General features: G+C 46.4%; 3 protein-coding genes across 7 annotated transcripts in view; 1 reads left to right on the plus strand and 2 right to left on the minus strand.

Annotated features, from left to right (window-relative positions):
* LOC120788818 (hepatocyte nuclear factor 3-beta-like) lies at positions 1-8004 on the minus strand. 2 transcript variants are annotated; one of them, XM_040124972.1, is made up of 2 exons: positions 7766-8004; positions 1-1343 (listed from the first exon to the last, which is right to left on the minus strand). In XM_040124972.1, exon 2 carries the CDS (start codon positions 1266-1268, stop codon positions 231-233), a length of 1038 nt encoding a protein of 345 aa, XP_039980906.1. In that variant the 5' UTR covers positions 1269-1343; positions 7766-8004; the 3' UTR covers positions 1-230. The 2 variants fall into 2 exon arrangements, with proteins under 2 accessions (XP_039980906.1, XP_039980905.1); XM_040124971.1 differs by lacking the exon at positions 7766-8004 and adding an exon at positions 3904-4156.
* LOC120788820 (protein CEBPZOS-like) lies at positions 4705-11499 on the plus strand. 4 transcript variants are annotated; one of them, XM_040124977.1, is made up of 4 exons: positions 4705-4785; positions 8811-8928; positions 10046-10090; positions 10903-11499. In XM_040124977.1, exons 2-4 carry the CDS (start codon positions 8811-8813, stop codon positions 10983-10985), a joined length of 246 nt encoding a protein of 81 aa, XP_039980911.1. In that variant the 5' UTR covers positions 4705-4785; the 3' UTR covers positions 10986-11499. The 4 variants fall into 4 exon arrangements, with proteins under 4 accessions (XP_039980911.1, XP_039980908.1, XP_039980909.1 ...); XM_040124974.1 differs by lacking the exon at positions 4705-4785 and adding an exon at positions 7495-7718; XM_040124975.1 differs by lacking the exon at positions 4705-4785 and adding an exon at positions 8012-8705.
* The window catches only part of cebpz (CCAAT enhancer binding protein zeta), a 14122-nt gene continuing 8557 nt past the window's right edge, over positions 11004-16568 (minus strand). The window contains exons 10-17 of the mRNA XM_040124968.1: positions 15981-16087; positions 15490-15550; positions 14168-14358; positions 13848-13883; positions 13606-13701; positions 13363-13430; positions 12768-12849; positions 11004-11186 (exon numbers count right to left, since the gene is read on the minus strand). Of these exons, the coding sequence (XP_039980902.1) occupies positions 11023-11186; positions 12768-12849; positions 13363-13430; positions 13606-13701; positions 13848-13883; positions 14168-14358; positions 15490-15550; positions 15981-16087 (805 nt within the window). The 3' untranslated portion in view covers positions 11004-11022. The remainder of the gene's footprint in view (positions 11187-12767; positions 12850-13362; positions 13431-13605; positions 13702-13847; positions 13884-14167; positions 14359-15489; positions 15551-15980; positions 16088-16568) is intronic.

A 16568-nucleotide genomic window follows, 5' to 3' on the forward strand; every position in this document is an offset into this window, starting at 1 on the left:
CAAATACACCTTTGTGGAGAACTGGGACAAACCAAATAAAACTAGTGAAAAACATCAGGTTTCCATATAAAGATTTTTATCTGTTGCACATATAAACACACAAGTGAATGACGGTTTGGGGAGAACAGTTCTTCAGGCCTCGGACTAAACACGTGAGGGACCTTTACTCGCGTTTTCGACGTCGCCCACAGACGGAGGTGGTTTTACTCCAGAGAAAAGTCCCGTTTCCTTCATGTGGAGTTCACTATGGGCCTGGCGTACACGCCGTGGTAGTAGTTGGTGTCGGTGTGAGCTGGATCCAGGCCGGTTTTGGCCGCCACCAGCGCCCCGGCGGACACCGGGCATCCGTAGGCTCCGTACTGCAGCGCCGGCTCCGGTTTGTGGTGCTGTGGCTCGGACATGAGGTTGTTGATGGAGAACGGGTGGTTGAAGGGGTAGTGGGGGTGGGGGTGGGGGTAGTGGTCCGGTTTCAGGTGGGAGGCGTCGTGCAGCAGCAGCGGGTGGGGGTGGTGGTGATGGTGGTGGTGGGGGAACAGGTGCGGGGAGGGCATGCGCACTGGGCTGGAGGGCAACAGTTCACCCCGGTGCGGTTTGAGGTCGAGCCCGGCTCCCTTTGCCTCTGAGGACGGGGGCGAGGAGGAGGAGGAGTGCGGGGAGTCTGAACCGGAGCCGGTGCTGTTCGCAGAGCCCGGCTTCCCCGCCGCCTCCTTGTCACCGGTGCCGGGCCTTTTCCCGCACTTGAAGCGCTTCTGCCGCCGGAGGTAGCAGCCGTTCTCAAACATGTTCCCCGAGTCCGGGTGCAGGGCCCAGAAGGAGCCTTTCCCCGGCTTGTCCGGTGAGCGGGGCACCTTGATGAAGCAGTCGTTGAAGGAGAGCGAGTGCCGGATGGAGTTCTGCCACCGCTGCTGGTTCTGCCGGTAAAACGGGAACAGGTCCGTGATCCACTGGTAGATCTCGTTCAGCGTCAGCATCTTGCTGCCCGACTGCTGGATGGCCATGGTGATCAGGGAGATGTATGAGTACGGCGGCTTGGCGTGCGTGTAGCTCCGCGGGTGCGGTTTGGGCTCCCTGGACCGGAGGCCGCAGGCCTGTCCGTACACCGGGCTCATCACCGGCACGGCTCCGTACGGCGGCGGGCTGATGGGGCTCAGGCTGGGCGCCAGCGCAATCCCGGCTCCGGGGCTCTGCGACATCCCCACGGGCACCGAGTGGTGGCTGACCCCGACCGGGTTCACGTAGGCCGCGTTCACGTGGCCGGCGCCGGCCATGCCGGCCGCGCTCACGTAGCCGCCTATGGAGTTCACGGACAGACCGGAGCTGATGTTTCCCGCCGCGGCGTAACACTGAAACACAGGGAACCGGTACAAGCGATGGTGGAGTTAATAGACGCAGGGTGATAACGAGACTTTCTCTAATAGGCCCAACTTTACTCAAAAGAGAAAGCGAGACCCCAAATCGCGCGTTGGATGAAATATACGGCTACGTGAAGTGCGACAGACAAACCAACGACAACCAAACACCAACGCGTTGCTGTGGTTCTCTCTTAAAACTAACGTTTTAAAAGGCTGCAAGTTGCTACTGTTTCATCAACGACAACCCTGATGATTCTTCTCTTGATCCATTGTCTGATCAAATAAAAAACAACTTATGTCCGATGGATTTTCTGCCAATCAACTCATCAACTCATCAACTCAGCTCTGATGGAAACGTGCGTTTGGGCCTGTGGAGCTTCAGGTTACGCATCATTTCTGTCCGCGTGGTTACGCCGAGTGTGAACCGAACGCGCCGTTTAACGGCACCGAGCTCGGTGCCGTTTGGGGATCGAGTTTCACGGCACGGAAAACCACAAGCCCTCCCTCTCCCGAGGCTGGAACCAGGGTTTTTTTTTTTTTTTTGTGGAGCTTTTGCTTTGAAACCGGTTGCGGATCAAAGTTCCTGACGATCGATTGATTGGTTAATTATCTTGTGCCACCGTGGACGTGATTTTTTTTTTTTTTAATTGTTCTGTAACGCACCTGGTTTGCTGTTCATTAACCCACTTTAACATTCATTTGTCCGGATCTACCGAGACCGGCACAAAGTTGAGTGAGTTAAGTAAAGGGATGAATTCAATCACGTTATTTTTCACGACACGAATTTACTCCTCATTCCTTTATTTCTCTTTTTTTCTTTCTTTCATCATCTCATCTGATGTTGTTCTAATAAATAAACTGTGACCCGGGACACTCCGGCCTCCTCCTCCATAGTTCAGCATTTGTTCACGTGAAGGCTCCTAATGTTACTGGACTGTAGTAAAAACTCTACCTAGGGGGGCCATGTATAAAATACCCGTCCCTCTGCTTCTCTAACATATTTATAATAAGGGGCGATGTCTCGTAAAGAGGCCGCGATTGAAGAGGTCGGAAGACTTGACTGAAGCAGGGCCACGGCAGGATTTCGGGAATACTGAGGTCAAAGTCCTTCGGTCCCCTGAACCCAGCAAGCAAGAAGCAGATTATTATATATATATATAAATATAAATACATTATATATATATATATATATAAGGTATTTATATATAGTTAGCATTTGAATCTTTGGTCGCTTGTCTATTGCAGTCGTTCGATCAACAACGCAGCATCACTTCAATTAAAATAAATGTCTCAAAAACCTCCGGATCACATGGTTCCAGGGAAACTTTCGTTAGGAAATTATGAGGAAATTATTCCCCCGTAAGCATAACTTTTTCCTTTCTTTTTCTTTTTTTTTCTGGCAATATGAAGCTCTACATGCTGTTCCAAAGGTATCTCCACAGCACCGGGGATAAAACTCGGGTGGAGAAAGACCGGTTTCCCTTTCTTTACCTAATTAAAGAAAGGGAAACCGGTGGGAAGGATTAATAAAGTGATATAATCCTGGTGGTAAATTTTCAACTGTAACAAAAAAAAAAACTCTCCTGAAATCCTCCGCGTTACAGACACAGAGGATCCTGGACTGAAGCTAATTATCATCATCATCATTATTATTATTATTATTATTATTATTATTATTATTAACAACAAAGGAGAGGTGCTTAACATTGATCTTGGCTCTTACGATAAAAAAATTATAATCAAAATACTGATAATATCATGAGACGGGTTCAGTACAAGGCCTTTAACCATAAAACACTATTTCAGACATTAGAGTTTACGGTCACTTTACATACTGTGGCTTTGGCATACTTGTCTTTTTTTTTTTTTAAGTTTTATTAAATCTTACAAACATGACCTTTCCTGAAATTTCACTTTAATTTGACTTGTTTCCAGAACAAGTCTCGGTTTATTTACTGTAAATGTCATCAATTTTTAATATGATCCCTGCACTGGAAATGAGGAGAACTGTCTCAAGAAAAATACATTTTTTTTTGAAGGCTCTTTAAAAAAAAAAGTCCTTTTAAAATCAAATTTAGCTGAAGAATTTTTTTTTTTTAAACTGAGGTTATTTTCCATAAAAACCAGAGATTGGATTTTTGTTGTTCCTTTTATCTCTGATCCCAGGTCAGCAGGAGATCTGCGCTGTAATTTTGACACAGTGCGGGAACAGAAGAAACAATCATCAATGAGAGGGAAATGAAAGCAACGGGTCTATTTTTAATTCCAAAGTGTAGATTGAAGATTGAAAAGGGGTGAAAATGTGGAGCCTCGTTAAAAAGGCGGTGGGATGAGTGAAACGCTCCGTGGGCCCATTATTAAAAAAAGGCCAGTAAGTGGACCTTGAGTCAAGTTTTTCACGTTAACCCGGATGTTCATATTGATTATTTCATATCAGATGGAGGAAGCGACCTGCTCAGTATTTAACCACGAAGTTAAAACTCTCTCTAATATTTGGTTTTATCATCAGCGGGGTTCAGCTCAGATGAATCCCGCTGTCAAGCGCACAGACCTCGGTCTCTCCGTAGTAGCCGCCGCCGCCGCCGCAGCCGCCGCTCCAGTCCGGATGGTCGTGTCCCTCCATTTTAAAGGCGCTCAGCATCGTGCGCGCTCCGGCGCAGATTCATCCAAACAGCCGCACACGAGGCGGGAAAAAGCAGAGTCCTGAACCCCAGCTGTCCTCAGCTGGTGGCCGGCCCCGCTCCGGTGTCTCCTGGCTGATTACAACCGGCGGCTGGTGGCTCGTACCTGGGCAGCGACTGTAACCGGGGCGCGCGCTCTGCTCAGTGACCGACACTCGGTGGCACTTGCGCTCGAGCTGCTGCGGAGCCAGTAACCAATCAGCTCGCTCGCTCTCTCTCTCTCTCTCTCTCTCTTTCTCTCTCTGACCCCCCCGACCCCCCCCTCCAGCACACGGTCTGATTTGAACCTCCTCGACACGTTGGCACGAGGCTTTGAATACCTGTCCGGATCACTTCGTACTTTTCACCCGCTGCTGTGAAGTAACGAAGTAGTTTTACCTCAAGCACCGAAGTACTGTCAGTAAAACCTCGAGGCTCTTGTACTTTATACCTGTACCTCACTTCATGTCAGAGGGAAACACTGTACTTTTTATTTCACTACATTTAACTGGCAGCTGTATTATTATTATTATTATTATCATTAATAGAATATATATTAATAATTAATATATACAGCATTTTATTATTATACTTTACAGATTTAGATTTAATATAAAAACTCATATGAAAAGCTTGTAAATTAAAGACATTGTTGTATTGCTATCGTTGCTCACTTCTTAATTTGTGCACAAGGACGAATTAACAAAGGACTCACACAGAGGGACAGAATCACCGTGGAGCATCCAATCAGAGCGGGCCCTACAGGACGACAGGTGAGTTGATGTGCGCGCGCACGGTGTCCTACGCGACCCCGGTGATCGCCGTTACCGGCTCCACCGAAGACGCGATAAACCTCCCGACCCGGGGCTCAGGGGGGGCCGAGCCCCGGGTCGGGAACCCGTGGACGCAGCGGTGACGTGCCGCCGGGGCACTGCTGCGCCTGCGGCGACGCTCTGACGACGGCGCACCCCGCGTGCTTGCTGCCGGTGCTACCGCACCTGGACGCGAGTTGAATCACGTGATTTTGGATGCAGGACTTGTGCTTGTTGATGGGGGGGGGACACAGGTTTTGTCTCTTAGTGAAGTAGAGGATCTGAGTCCTTCTACCACCGGCTGCACCGCATGACGCTTGTGCTCGTGTGTGTTTGAAGTGGTGACATGTTGAGTCATTGTATCATCATGACTCGTTATTAGGCTTGTTGTTATTATCAGTATGAGGAAGAGGAGGAGGAGGAAGAGTAGTATTGGGGGGGGGTGTTTGGCCCCGGGGCCCTACTGCAGCAGAACCTTCATTCACACCGGCCATGCTCGTGTGAAACAGCACGAGTCCTGCGACGTTTAGAAGCGGAACGATTTTGTTTTTTTTTGTTCGGGGCCGGTTTCGGTCAGGGCGGTGTAGAGTTCGGACACTCTCGGATCAGACAGCACGACAGCTCCCGACACTGGTCCGTCAGCGACGCGTTGCCCTGACGTGATCAAGAGGGCGACTCCCGCACCGGAGGTGAACAACGTCTGTACAGTGAGAGGAACGGAACAACTTTTCCCAAAAAAAGAAAAGGAAGAAAGGTCGTAACTGCTAAGTTGAGATGTGGAAACAGTCTCGTCGCCAGGTCCATTGAGTGGCTGCTCTGGAGCTTTCGGGCGTGTCGCACGCTCCGGCGCACTGTCCCTTCGAACCCTCGACCCGCCTCGTCTGTCATTTCGATCTCGGGTCCCGAAACGTCTCGCTGCCGTGATGCATTCTGGTCCACGCTGTTGCGTCGCTCCCGTAGCTCTGGCCGCGTCTCTTCTCCTCTGCAGAGTGGAGACCGTCGGGGATCTTCCTCCTCCTCCTCCTCCTCCTCCTCGTCCCGCCGGCCGCAGGGTTACTGTTTGTGGTCTGACAGTGCGTATTTACCTGGCGGTGGATCTGAAAGGACAGACGGTGCAGGCAGCCGAGGTCAGGCTGGACCCCCGTGCCCTCTGCACGCACATGCCTCGTCCACAACCCACAGTATACCCCTCTCCTTTTGGGGGGGTCACGCAGGGCACCGCGACTGTCAGGCCGGAGGGAGACGGTTGGAGCGTTTATCGAAGCCGCTGCGGCAAAAGTCGGCCCAGGTTCAGAGGCCTACTCCTCCGGCAGGAATGTGCTTCGTGCGGCCGCCGCACTTTACCAGAGCACAGGTTCACTTTTTTTTCCCCTTTTTTACAGTTTCTGTGAAAAACAGTCGCCGGGTTCCCCCGAGCGCGTTGCTTGCTCGCTGTAATCGGTGCCCCTGTTCATACCGGCCACCCAGAGCCCCCGTTCCTGGGGGGGGGGGGCTGTTTTGTTGAGACGGATTTGGGAAACTGGCTGAGAGGAGGGACCAGAGACCAGAGACCAGAACCGAAGAGACCCTCGTCTTTCATCCACACGACGTCAGTGGTCATTCATTCATTCACGAGTCAACACTACGTCATAACGCAAAGCAGTGCTGGCTGAAGAAAGGGGGGGGGGGGTTAAAAACCCATGACAAGAATAATAACAGCAACAGGTACCAGCACCGAGTCTGCGGCATCAACGGGGCGTAAAGAGTCAGAGGAGACGTTTTGAGCGCGCGGTTCCTCTCCGAGACCCGGACAAGCAGCAGAGTCCGGTCCTCGATTTCTGTTTTCTTTGCATGACTTGATGTCATGCAAAGAATCCTCAGCACTCGCTGCTTCCCCTTTCCTCTGACCTTTCCTCTGACCTTTCCTCTGACCTCTCCTCTGACCTTTCCTCTCTCCCCCAAACCTCGGGAGCGGCGGGTGGGGGCCACGTCGGACCGCGCTGACACCGAGCGGCGAGCCCCTGCCACCGCAGCCAGAGGCAAAGTAAATGAAAAACAAATACAGATCTGTACTTGTTTTCGACTTTTATCGACATAAAATGAGGGAAAAAACCAAACCAAACCAAAAAAAAAGAATAAAATAACAGTGGCGTAAGCAGCAGGGGAAGGGTTGAGTTTTTAGATAGGACACCAGTACGGATGCGCGGAGGGAGACATCTGTGATGTGACATTTCTGCGGGACATGATACAATATCTAGGTGTTGAATCAAGAGACAAGGAAACACCGAGCACGTCCAGAGACCAAGCGCCACACGCACTCTCTAAGCGGTGTCCCCTTGTCCTTGCTCCAACCGGTGTCCTTTATATGTTCTCTCATTCCTTTGAAACCTTTTCATCCCGTCACAGAGAGTGAGACTAAATATTTCCTTAAAGAGATAGACAACAAACAAACAACGGGACATCATGTGACAAAGTAGTGAAATACGGACTTTATGTCATTATTACCTGACAATGTAAATCTTATTATTCACTTGTAGAGTTAGTACCGATACAATCGATTAATTTATTCTCATTCTTTATGCATATATATATATGTGTGTGTGTATGTGTATATGTATTTATACACACACTCACTATTAGTGGTTGTAGTAATTGCAATGTTAAAAGTCCCTTTATTGACGGCATGAGACCTTTCATGAAAAAGTCGATTCGCGTGCCGACGATTTGTACCGACCGAGCTTCCGTACTTGCGACATAGCCGAGCAGCCCGTTAGCCGCTAGCTCGTGTTAGCCGCTAGCTTTGGTTGTGCAACGCAAGGGCAGAGGAGCGTTGGAGTCTGCGGACACTTGACGTGACATTTAACATTTTTTTTTTTAACCGCCATTCAGTTTTCTACTCCACCTCGAATCCGAAGGTAAGTTTACTGAAGGTTAGAGGAGGTAGAGTGGACGTTAAACCGACCGTTGGACCGATTCCTCTCGCGTCCCCCCGCCCCGTTTAAAAGTGGCGGCATGTGACCGGACTTCGCTGACAGATCGCGGTCAACTTCGCTCCACCGGACGTTTTTGTCCTCTCTGCCAGCCGGAGAGACGCCACGTAACTGTAAATGTCCCGTCGTGCGGCCCAGCAGCCTGGAAACGACGAGCGTTCGTCGGTAACTTGTGAGCGGCTTCACGGTGACAACAGGAAACCGTGTAGTTTAGCTAAAAAGAGCGAAGCGACGAGGTGTGTGTCCCGGTCAAATCGGGGTCACGTCGGTGCAGGTCAGCACGTTGCAGCCAAATGAGACCGAGCCCCATCCGGTCCATTAAAGGCAGTAGTGGCATAAGGTGGAGTAAAGTACAATAAAATAAGCTAAACACGCGAAACAGTTTTAGGTTCTTGCTCAAAATGAGGCAGAAACTGTAATTGAACCTGATTTCAGCTCCAAGCTCTTGGTGTTGATCAGAGCAGACAGACTTTACTTCTTCTGAAAAAATTCCCACATTTTTAATGTTAGGACCGGCTCACAACAATCATCATCATCATCATCATCATCATCATAGTAGTGAGTCATGATACACGGGGCTGCTCATTCTGTCAGCACAAACACAAAATGTTCCCATGTTTCTTGAAGTCTTGTCCACACAACAGTCAAAACCCCAAACGTATTCAGTTTTCAATCACAGGAGACAAAAGCAGCAAATTCTCACACTGCAGAAGCTGGAACCTGATAAGCGTTTACACTTGTGCTTAAAAAAATGATTGAAATCATCGATCAGTTATTAAAATAGTTGATTATTGACACGTGGTCCAGTCGTGATTATCTGGTGCCTCATCTTCCGGTAAAGTTAGGACCTTGCACGAGCTGATCTTGTCGCGGTCGCAGTCCACACCGCGTCCGCCTGCGTCGTTCTCAAAGGTGTGTGAGTGTTGCGTGGCAACGTGGGTGTAAGTTCAGACCGGTTTTCATCCCCGTCAGTCTAAATAAAGTTGTGTTTGTGTGTGTGTGAATCTGTCTCCTCAGATGCCGCCCAAACCCCTGGAGCCTCTGGCCAAGAAACTCATGAAGGGAGTGATCGTTCTGGAGCTGCTGGGCGTGTTCGGGGCGTACGGTCTCTTTCACAGGATGAACAGCAGCCAAGGTACCTATTGAACGCCCTGAAAGAATGAAGAGCGTCAGACACGCCCTCGATTCCCGTAAGGTAGAGCGAGCCAGGCCTTTACTGGGAACCGACTTATAGAGAACAGGCCTGTCGTGTCTAATATGCCCTGTCCTCCAGTCAATGGAAACTCAAAACCTCCTGCATGTTTACCGGTTACCGAGGTGAGTTCGGCCTGAAGTCCTTTCCCACAGTCACGTCAGACTCAGCACTCTGAGTTTCTCTCCCCTAACAGAAGGTTTGATTCAGTATTTGTTCTTCTGCCCACGAAGGTTTCCAGCGTATGGGGACAAAATCAAACCTAAACCCAACCCCCTCAGAGAGCCAGTGGCGCAGAACGTTCCGACCCGCGCTCAAAATGTTCGCCCCCGCTCCGTCGTGTTCCACTCTTCTCTGCTTCGCCTCCTTTTTACTCCACCAGAGACGTGCATTGCCCAGCTGACAGCACCAGGTCCTGAAGTACTCACTTACACAAGTTTCAACTTAATACCCAAAAAATCAAACACATAATTCCCAGAATCGTCATCATAGGTCATTTGACATTCCTACTCCCAAAATAGCAACCCTGCTATTTACCGTCAGTTTTGGTTCTTACACATTGACTCAACAGACACAATCCTAGAAAAAACATCCAATATTATTATATTCATTTTTGAACATGGATATTTTGGATAAGGATGCTTGACCTATAGTTATTGAAGAGCTGCGACCAAGACATGTACTGAGCAGGACATTGTGCAGCTGAAGAATAAACTAGTTTTAGTGTCAGGAACTAAAACCACTGTTGGTTGTCGCCTTCGAATAACGTGCACTTTTTAATGATGCATAAATATAAGCGAACTGCAAGTGAACTGCAAGCATGCGTTCTACAGCAGCTGTCAGCGCTGCACTGATGAGGCAGAAAATGAGTGGGGCTCCGGGACGGCATTACTCCGTTTCCGTGTCGTTGGAATCGGTTCTGTGGAAAAAGCGCTTAATACCCAATTAAATACGTGGTGCTAGTACATCACAGGTAATTCCAGCCCCCTTCAGTGTTCTTTAACTGCCACGGCCGAGTGACTTTTATTTACCCAAACAAATCTTGTTTTATTACCCGCAGATTTCAGGAACACCATGAACAGAAGGTTTCCATCGATTCTAGAAGGTAAGAGGAGCACATGAAGGTATTTATCCGCCACCTGCTGTCAGTGTCTCTGTTGGACTGACAAGAGTTAAGGGAATTGGGTGTCAGCCTGAGGGGAAGTCCTGAAAAATAGAATTACGGCATTTTCTCAAGATGCTGCCAGTTATGCCTGAGCAAATCTTAAAACCTGCAACACTTCTTTTTACATCGGTCCACATTAGACGGGTTCTGGGTTTTATCCAGCACGTGCAACTCTGTAAAACACTAACTTTATTTTGAAAAGTGCTGAATTAACTAAGTTACAGACGACTCAATATTGACATTTGAGTCACTGAAAACGTTCTTTATTGGGAATAAATGACTGATTACAAGATCAGCAGAATTGTGGCAGATTAATTCCATCGGCTCTAATATTTATTATTAATCTGAGCCCGTTTTTTTTTTGTACTTAATGTCCCATAAAATAAAGTTACAGCAGTTATATATTTAACCTTACCTGGTATGATAATGTGGTTTTGGAATTAAAGGGGCAATCCATATTTTTTTTGCTAGTTTAACTTGTAGACAGCTTAAAATAACGAAATCAGCATCACGAATCAATAACTTGACTTTTAGTGAACATCTCTTGGATTTTTATTAAAGTGGAAATGTATACATGATCCTCTGCAGACAGAAAATTATGACAAAGTCTTTAATTTTATAAAAAAACTAAACATGGCTCCACACATCATGAAGATTTTCAATCTCGTCAATGAGAGAAAAGTCAAACAGCCGTGCAAAGCTTTCTTCAGCTGACAGACCGGATCTGAAAACCAGTTTCTGTTTCCTCCCAGTTTACTACCAGTCCAACGAGTGGGCGGGGGTGTACGGCATCCGAGAGAGAGACCACGAAGCCTGGTCGGCCAAACAGGACTGAAGGCGCCCGTCAGCGAAAAGTCCGCATCATCAAACGGCTACTTCTTCCTCCTCTTGTTCCCGAACGTCCTGCTTCCCGTCCTGGATCGGCCGAACGCCATCTTGTTCCGGTTGAACAAGGTCTTCTTCCTGCGCAGCGTCTTGGCGTCGCGGCCGTGGATCCAGTCGTCACGCTGAGCCTCCCACTTCAGCTGCTTCAGACCTGCAGGGATCAGCAATCAAGTGTTTAGAAAGGATGAGGGGATGACGTCTGCGTCGTCGCCAGCTCCCGCTTTATGAATCGGACCGATTCAAACGAGAGGTTTGCATTTTCCCTAATCTGGCTCATTACGATATTAACAGAGTCATGGGCCACTCTAGTCATATTTATTGGTTCTGGACCTTTGGTCAAACAGAATGATGATCTCAAGACTTCACATTCGACTCAGCAAAAAAATGTTGCTGTTTCATAAATTAAATGGTTAATTATTTGTCACTGCCCTAATATAAACATTTATTAAATACTGTATAGCAGATCTAAGTGTTTATTAATGTATTTATCAACGGCTCTAACTCCTCCTGTTAAACACCCAATGAACGACAACATAGTAAAACACAGCTGGAATAATATAATTTGTCTTCATATGAGAAGTTGATAATTGTTGACAAATACTTTACATTCAGAAAACACCAAAAAAGTTCTTATCTGCTTATAACTACAATATAGTTTGTTAAACTGCTAAATAAGTAAAGACTTTACTTTAAATCCTTTGGCTACAGCAGAGGGTTGGTAACATTTAAAGCCTCTGAAATATATGACATTATGACTTAACAAGAAACAATCAAGGTTAAAGTCTGGGGGGACAGAAACATTCTTAGTTATGTATTAAGAGTCTAACACTCAAAAACTCTGCTAAATGGCTTCATCAGATGTGATTGGCAGTGTCTAAACTTAGTTCCCCCACCGTTCTTGGTCTTTATGCTGGGCTCCAGACGTGAGGGGGGGATCAATCTGCTCATACAGCTCTTTACAGGAAAGCCAATAAGCCTATTCCCCAAAATGTTTGACTATTCCTTTAAGACAGACTCTACAAATCAGGCCGGGAGAAGTAGATTTTATTTTAGGGTTGCGCTGTAATTCATTATTGATGAGTTGTTTCAGTTTTACACACGTGCAGGGTTTTTCTGATGATGTATAAGACACAGAGGATCAGTCAACTGAACGTTGGTTTGATCACATTATGGAAAGTATTAATATTGTGATATTTAATTCATTTCAGACACACCTCTTAGCCCTAATTTATTTATATCCTGAATCTGAGTGATTTTTCTCTGTGGAGAAGTTTATTAAATTCAGCTGGTATCCAGCAAACTGAAGAAAATCCTTGTCTCACCTGTTCTGTTTTTTTTTTAAATTCTAACTCGATGCTCAGAGCTTGATGATTTCTACTTGACACCTACCTACATGTATATTAGACAAGCTGACACTGGTTTTAACAATCTTAAGTTAATCGTTATTTCAAGTAATTGAGAATCAAAAGGTGAAAACGACAAATTAATCTTTTCTCTAGACGCCTCAGAATTTAATTTGTATAGATGTAATTTTGCAGGTTTCTAGCAGCTACTTTATTTCTAAATAGTGAAACTTTCCCGTATATAAGTGGTTACGACATTGTGGAGACGTGTTCTCTGCCCCAATCCTCGACTGAACGGGTAATTCGTCTGCAGCTTTTCATGCACAAAAAGGCGGCGTATGAGCTGCGTCATCTGATTCATCAGGTTTCAACACCTGCAGGCGTCTTACCTGCTCTGTCAGTGTTGGCCATGGCGTTCAGCCCGATATTGTCAAACTTGGAGCCAGCGTTCTCATCCAACAGGGAGCCAAACTGGAAAACAAAAAACCACATTTGAATAAATAAAATCAAGTTTCAGACCCTACGAACAGTCGGATCTCAAAATATTCATCTCTCTTTTAAGAACACAAAATCGTTTGGATGAATGACTGAGACTTTTGGGGTCACTTTTCAGGCAAAATGCAGAAAATTAGCTTGTGTTTTTTAACTGTATGACTGAAAATAATTAAAGTTCTGGTAAACTGTGATTGACACTTTTTGACCTCTATACTCACAGACGCAGTCATTAAATCACAGAAATAGTCTGCAGATTAATGGGAGTGAAAATAATGGTTAGTTGCGGCCCTGTACTCATCTAGGACCAGGTCTTGCTCCGAGTTGTCTGAAACCACGAACCACACTAAAACGGGAGCAGTTTGCACCAGACAGCGACCACCTGATCGAGGGTCACACCGTCCACACTGGAACAGACTCGGATTTTTAGTTTCTCCCGAATCTTTTCATCATTTGAACCAGTTTACAGGAGTTGTCCACGTATCAGCTCACCTCTTCAGCAGAAGCAAACATGGCTGCGTCTTTCTTTCCTTTCTTCTTCTTCTTCCCCGGTTTAGAACCTGTGATCAATTTAAAATAAGCTGATCAACTACAGTCTTTCACTGACATAGAGGCTAAAGCTTTGCTCACAATAGTTCAAATTAAAAACAGGACGATTTGATGCGATAAATACTGTCGAGTACGTTAAGGTGCCAGGTTAAAATTCCTTCTTCAAGTAACCTCAGAACCACTAACCTGAAGATCCTGAGAAGTCGAGCTCCTCTGAGGATCTCCTCTTCCCCTTCTTGGTGTGAGGAGTGATGTCTGGAACCTCCATCTCTTCGTCTGAATCTGCAGAGGAAGAGGGAGGTGTTTGAACATTTCCACATTTTGTCATCATCAAGATTCCCGCTGCGATTTTTCCATAAAAGTGACCAGGGCTCTTATTCAGACACAAGACGCGTCTGAAAAGGGGCTTGAGGAAAACCTGTACTCACCACCGAATCCAGCGTCGTCATCCTCCAGCTCTGGATCTGAAAGAGAGCAGAAGGAATAAAAGAAGGGAGAGATTTAATCTGGCGTCCAGGTCAGAGGAGAGTCCTGCAACTGTAACAAGTCCTGAAAACAGCCAAGTCACGTGGAGCACTAAACTGAATCCAGGACAAAAGCAAGAATCTACGCTGATTACACACGAATATCAACATAAACATGATGTAAATCACCACTTTTTCATATTTATATAAAATACGTACGAGTCCAGAAAACCTCCACATACAACGTGATAACCAACATCCAGTTATTTTTTGATGTTCACTACCTTCGTCGTCGTCTTCGTCTCCATCTCTGCCTCCGTCGGGATCCATGAACGTCCCTCCTTCGTCCTCCAGCTCATCTCCGAAGTCTTCCTCGTCCATACTGCCCAGAGACACCTCCTCGTCGTCCAGGTCGTCCATGTCCGAGTCGTCCGAGTCCTCGGTGTCTTTCTTACCTTTTTTACTCTTCATATTACTGAGAAGCATCGAGGGGAAACAGAGGGAGACGCGTTAGGCGCGATGTTGCTGAAATTAAAATCAATCAATCGATCAAATCAGAGAAAAAACAGCAAATCCTTCCAGAGGAGAAGCTGGAAATCAAAGTGTGTTTCACATTTTGTGCCTGAAGAATTCAAACGATTCATTAATTACCAAAACTGTTGCTGGTTACACTTCAGTTGATCCAATTATTCATCTTTTCCCAGCTTTGGCTCAGTATCAGTGTTTAGCTTTTAAGTGGGTTAAAATGCATTCAGTTAGCAAATGGATCAAAACTCAGAGGTCCAGTCCAGTGATCTGGATTTGAGTCTCCTCAGGCACGGTACCACCAGGATCACCTGGAGTTAAAGGGACAGGTGCACAGTTTTTTTTTTTTTTTTTCACGTCCGGTTCCCATATGAACACCGCAACAGATTTTTCTGGCTGTAATCATTCCTCCTGTTCTTAGTGGCAACAAAGTGACGCGTGAGCGAAAATCCACCAACACCCACTCAACGGGGAAACACTGTCTGGAGGGAAGCTTATACTAAAGCAACAGTAACTTTGGAAGATCTTCGCCGGGTCTGTCTACGTCAGACGGGCTGAAGCCTCACATTAACCTCCGATGAACAGAACAAGGACTGTGGATTCAGTCCCCCATCACTTACACTGGAGGGGATCCCTTAGTCTGCAGTTTATTAGGAACACCCGGCTAAAAACGAATGCCGTCTAATACCGCAGTCCTGTAATAAATCCTCCCTTCACGAAGGTTATAATGATCCGTTTTTGTTGAAGCTGTAGCAGAGAGGCGTCAACTCCGCTTCATGCTCCGGTTGGAGGCTGCGGTTTGTGGTGCTGTTGTACTGTACCGCGTTCATCTCTATTATTTTGTCCACCCCATTCATATCGATGAGGGGAGCCTGAATAACAGAACTACCTACCTTCATACGTCGCCGGGATGACCTTGTGAAAGAGGCGGATTTGAAGGCTCACCAGGTTTTCACTTTGTCGTTATTGGTTATCGATTGTAGATTGGTGGGCAAAAATGGCGAAAAACCCTTTTGTTTTGTGGTATTCAAACAACAGAACACAAACTGACCAGCCGGGCGGTAAATTACAGAAACCTCACCCTGCAAAGTCCAGGTCATTATCCGCCAGGTCGACGAAGTACGAGTCCCCCTCACAGGAATCTGCTCACAAACAAAGTCAGGTCCAGTTAGAAAGTCACAGAGGAACCAAAATATTAAAAATCTGTGAATTCATGATTAAATATTCATAAAAAATGTTCACAGCAGAGCTAAAAAAAGTGCTGTATGGATAATAGAACTACGATGAGTAAAACCCTCTTATTTCATTATTTTCAGTACTGTAAGTCACTTATTGACATTACTCCAACTGTAGCAACCGATTTTATTATTATTATTAATATTTTTTCACCCTCTAATTTGTGACCAGTTAATGCTGAAACTTTTAGTTTGTTTGCTGATTCATTGCTATTTGATTTTCTGATTCATGTGATGTTAACCACTCACTGAGCAGCCGGCCGTTTTCCGGCTGAAACCGGCCGGCGTGAACTGACCTTTGGCAAAAAGAAAAACTAGCCTTTCGGAATCGACTCACCGAGGATTTTCTCGAACTCTTCGTCGTCCACGTCCTCCACGCTCTCGTCATCGCCGTCTCGCCGTGGCCGACGCACCTGCTTCTCCTGCTGCCGTTTCTTGAAGAAGCTGTTGAGGAGATTCGTCAGATTACAAACCGCGTCGATCCGCTGACACGAGTCGCACTAAAAGCTCCCTCCTACGTTTGCTTGCGTTGGTTTGGTGAGGCAGAGGATTGTATTGATTATTGGTAATTCTGCATCCGTATCTACATGGACATCGTGAGGTCAAAGTTAAGACTTTTTTTGAAACTATTAAGTGGGATGGAATTTAAACCTGTTTCAATAACAAATATAAACAGCCTATGAACGATTAAACAAAATGCGAAACAGCAGCAAATCGTCGCTTCTTACAAATTGAGTTTTAATGTCCAACCCTTGTGATTCTGTAACGAGCGCAGAATGAACTTTCCTGCCAAACGAACAGAAAACCTGTTGGAATAAGTCGTCCGGCTTGGCTGCACATTAGGCAGAATATTTGATTTTTTAAATTTTATTTGAGAAATAAAAGCTACATTTGATCGATCACTGCTCTAAAAACAACAACAGAA

This window comes from Xiphias gladius, chromosome 4 (assembly GCF_016859285.1).
Source record: "Xiphias gladius isolate SHS-SW01 ecotype Sanya breed wild chromosome 4, ASM1685928v1, whole genome shotgun sequence".
Lineage (NCBI taxonomy): Eukaryota > Metazoa > Chordata > Actinopteri > Istiophoriformes > Xiphiidae > Xiphias > Xiphias gladius.